Below are 4,235 nucleotides of genomic sequence, written 5' to 3'. Positions count from 1 at the left end.
CCCATTCCTCCCCTAGAAACACATACATCCACCCTTGCCTCCTCTCCTCCTTCTCCTACCCCTCACCCCTTCATACACACTCCCCCTGCGGCTTTGTGGGTTATTATAGTGAAATATGAAGCGGCGTGGAATCTGGGCTTCATGAAATTTCCATGAGCATTGATCTGATCTGATGTGGGTGATTGCTAGGTGAATCCCTCCAGTCCAGGGCTGTTGCTCATCTATTCATTTATTTATGGCAGTTATGTTTTACTGGCTTTGATTTGCTCTTCTGGAGAGCGACAGCTAAGGATTATAAATATACCTGTATAGGAGAATGTGCTCTGAATCCTGGAGTGCACCGGCACAACACTCTTTCAAGGCAGGAGAGTTTTTTTTCTTCTTCTTCCAGCACTAATTTCTGTTGTAAAATATGAGATATTGAGCATAAATTGAGCATGAGTATAACAGCATAAAATGCCAAGATAATCCCCTAAGAGACTCAGCCAGGTAGTTAGTGGTGTGCGTTGTCCCCCACATATTCTGGTTTATGGTCCTTGAAAATGAGCAGAGACAATATCACTTCCTCTCTCAATTACCAAAATTGTGTCTTTTTTTGTAATAGGGGGTATCTATGTATGTCTTGGGGTTTTTATGCTATTGTTCACTCGAGGCTCATTTGGCACATTGTGGAAACTGATAACTGATAAAAAATTCATCATAAAAACAAAGGCCTTTTGAGACGAAAGAAAGGATGTTGTCGGAACAATCCCCTCCTCAGACAGCAGGCCTAATCCTGGGCAAATCCTCCTTAAGGCCTTAGAGAGATCAGAGAATAGGGAACTAATGTCAAATATTTGTCCTCAGAAATAATTCATACTTTATTTGTTGCATGTGTTCATCTCATTGTTTTGGCTTATTCTATCAGTGGACCAGCTGGCCTGTAATGCGTGTCATTCTTCAGAAGTTGAGCCTTCCTCTGGCATCTCCACTTTGACTTTTTTTTCTTTGTTTCACTGTGTCTTTTGTACTTGCTGTTCACCTTTCCTTTCTCTCACTCTTATGGATTACTGGAAAAGTCCGTTGGGAGAGCTGTCCTAATACGCTTTTGTTGCCAAAACACAGCAATAGCGATTGTTTCTCCCTTGCTGTTTTCTGGTGGTTGTGTTTGAGCAAGCCGCTCAGGAGGAACCATGGTAAAGTCACTATAGGTCCAGCAGGACAGCTTGTACTCATAGCCTCTAGGGGCCTTTTTCTGGGGGCCAATCAGCCTGGCTGCTCAGATGTGAGGCAAGCAGGGCTTCAGCCCTCAGGAAACGTCCAAGCTGCGACCCACAGGGGAAACAGACGGGCGTCACACACAAACACAGGCAACCCTCACGCATAATGGCTCCTTTTTTTCACTTTTCACACACGTACAAATACATACAAGTTACAGCTACAAAGAGAAGCAGTATCTTTTATAAGCTATAGCCAAGAAAAGTGGTCCAGAATGTTGTCCATTTATGTAGAGAGAGAGAGAGAGAGAGAGGGAGAATTAGCAATGAAGCACTTATCCAACAATCCTTCTCTGAAGTGTTTGTACTATAAGCCTCAGATCTTCATTGTATTTATTCTAATGTTTAAATATTCATGGTAAATCTTCTCATATTCAATTACCGTAGCACGACCACAGCATGCCGGGAGAGTGCTTTCTCCCTGCTGTGTGTGTCTTTCTGTGTGTGTGTGTTTAGCTTGTTCCCCGGAGCGATCAAGCCTTTGTTATATTGGAACAAGTCTCTGTAATTGCTTATATTAGTTGCTGATCAACGCAAGACCACAGGACACTTACACACATACACACATAAACACACGCGCATGCATGCACACAAACACACTGCCTGATTCCTGACAGTCTTTTTATTAACCACCAAAGCAGGCGACAGAGAGAGATTCATTACATCACAGGCAAACAAAGACACACACCAGACTTAATGGAGAACACCCACATTTTCAGCATGTTTAGTTTATTGTTGAAATACTCATGCAAAACCGTGCTTATTTCAGTCACTTCTTCCGTTGGAGAGAATCAGTTGCTCCTACTGCTGTATCTGTCAGTTGCAGTCGAACAGTAAGTATTTTCGTTATAAAAAATCAAGCATTAAGTTTTTTTTTCTTCCTGTCTCTCTTTCTGTTTGTGCTTAGCTCTGAATGAGCCAACCATAGACTACGGCTTCCAGAGGTTACAGAAAGTCATCCCGAGACACCCTGGAGACCAAGAGAGATTACCCAAGGTACAGTGTATCCCTTCCTCTCATGGGTCTGTGCTCATGCTGGTCGCCATATACAATTATTTTGTAGAAATATGTCTTGGTAACACTGGTACAGAGACAAATTGACAATTTCTAGAGTTATATAGCATGCATGGATGGACATGGCACAAGGGCATCATGGTGCATAGGAATGACTGTGTGCTATAGACAGTAGGCTATACATGACACTATGCAGTATGCACATAAACATTTTGATCATATATTCATGGTCATTTTCTGCTCAAACAAACACTTTATTTGCGTAGCAAACGCACAAGCAACTCCATTCACCCTTTCACTGAGTAAAAGGTCATTTAGACTGGCAAAGTGGGAGCGGAAAGGGATGGATGGAGGGAGGAAGAGAAGCAGGAAAGGAGGTTGAAGGGAGAGAGAGAAAGAGAGAGGCAGAAGCAGGTTAGGTGATCCATCATAGCTGTCCAGTCTTACCTCCTGCTGGGTCAGTGGATCGAAGTCAACCCCGGGTGGACTTTATTACTTTGAGCGCACACACACACACAGAAATGCATACATGCACTTTTCTGTGGCTGTATGTGTGCACACACACACACACACACACACACACACATTCAGTGGCGGGAAGTCACCATGAGGCAGAGATGGAGAGCCCAGGTAGATGCACAAGGAAGATAGAGAAATCACTTGTCCTCGCTGTGTGTCATGTCTGGTGGATACAAGGCTTGTCTTGGGGAGTTCTGGTCTTTAGCCTATCAACCCCCTGTATCTCTCTAAATATCTTTGTATCCATTCATCTCTTCTCTTCTCCTCCTCCCTTGCTCTGTGGTGTGTCTTTTTCTTCCAAATGAACAGTGGTAGCTGGCAGGCCTGGTTGTTCATTTCAGCTCTATTGATTTGTGCCTTTATTGAGGTAATAACTGTTTGTTGACCGCACTTCTCTCAACTGTTGGCCTCAATCATCAGAGAGAGGGGCATACACTGGCAACTTCTTGTGCTAGAAATGTCTATTCATGGTTAGCTTAGCAAAATCCTCTTTGTTGTTCTGTCAATTTTTAATCCAGAAAAAATTGATTAGAAATATAATGTATTCCGTCCTAGTGGCAACTTTTTGGTGGGATTCTTGCTGAACACACACCATGAGTAGGGAAGAACCAGGATGTCTGCCAGACTGCAGGGTGTTTAGCTGAGGCTGTGGTGGAGCTGGGGGTCTGGGGCTAGCTAATGAGTGACCGCCCTTCCAGACGGGGCCAGGCACTGCTCTGGATCAGGTTCCCCTTCCTGTTGATGTCTCTGTGGACCTGACTTTACGGGAAGAGACCCTGCGCCCAGGAAATGGTCTCCCCTTACAGCAGCAGAGCTAGGGAGGCAGCACAGCGCTAACCACATTTATCTGTTTATCAGAATGACTCTGGAGCGCTGCCTAATCGAGTTTTGCTACTGGACAGATCCCTTTGCTAACAAGAGACTGATAGGTACAGACAGAGCCAGACCAGAGAGTGATTAATAGAGAGAATGGGTGAAGAAGAAAAAGACAAGAGAAAGTAGTTTGGAGATGCAGGTGAAGAGAGAGTGCATGGGAAGTTAAGTGATGGAGATGCACAGACAGACAGGAGTTCCTGAGGAGAGAGGGCTGAATGTTTATGAAACTCATGGCTGGTGCAGAGAGAAGCAAAACAATTTTTTAAATGAAGTGACTTGAGGTTTCACATTTCCTCGCCGAATACTGTTACACTCCAGCTGCGGATCTGTTTGTGTCCTAATGTCTCTCGTCCTCCCCCTGGTCTCCACTCCCTCTCTTCATATATCCATCCATCCATCCATCCATCTACCTATCTAGCAATCCCTGGGATGCATGGGGTGTCAAGGAAAAGCAGAAAGAAGGAAGCGAGGAGCGGTGCATACATACTAAAGAACCACTTACCTTCCTAGGGCCTCTACATCTCTCAATCACATCGAGCAGGCCTCCTCTCTGGTCTCCCCTCTTTCAGC

At 44.5% G+C, this 4,235-nt stretch overlaps 1 protein-coding gene across 3 annotated transcripts in view; it reads left to right on the top strand.

Moving 5' to 3' along the window:
* Window positions 1–4,235, top strand: part of ebf1a (EBF transcription factor 1a) — a 52,551-nt gene that overhangs the window by 38,683 nt on the left and 9,633 nt on the right. For all 3 annotated transcript variants that reach the window (XM_034883790.1, XM_034883791.1, XM_034883793.1), the window contains exon 11: window positions 2,164–2,252. In XM_034883790.1, the coding sequence (XP_034739681.1) occupies window positions 2,164–2,252 (89 nt within the window). The remainder of the gene's footprint in view (window positions 1–2,163; window positions 2,253–4,235) is intronic.

This window comes from Etheostoma cragini, chromosome 10 (assembly GCF_013103735.1).
Source record: "Etheostoma cragini isolate CJK2018 chromosome 10, CSU_Ecrag_1.0, whole genome shotgun sequence".
Classification (NCBI taxonomy): domain Eukaryota; kingdom Metazoa; phylum Chordata; class Actinopteri; order Perciformes; family Percidae; genus Etheostoma; species Etheostoma cragini.
Note: the sequence above shows the minus strand (reverse complement) of the source record. Positions and strands in the feature narration are given on the sequence as shown.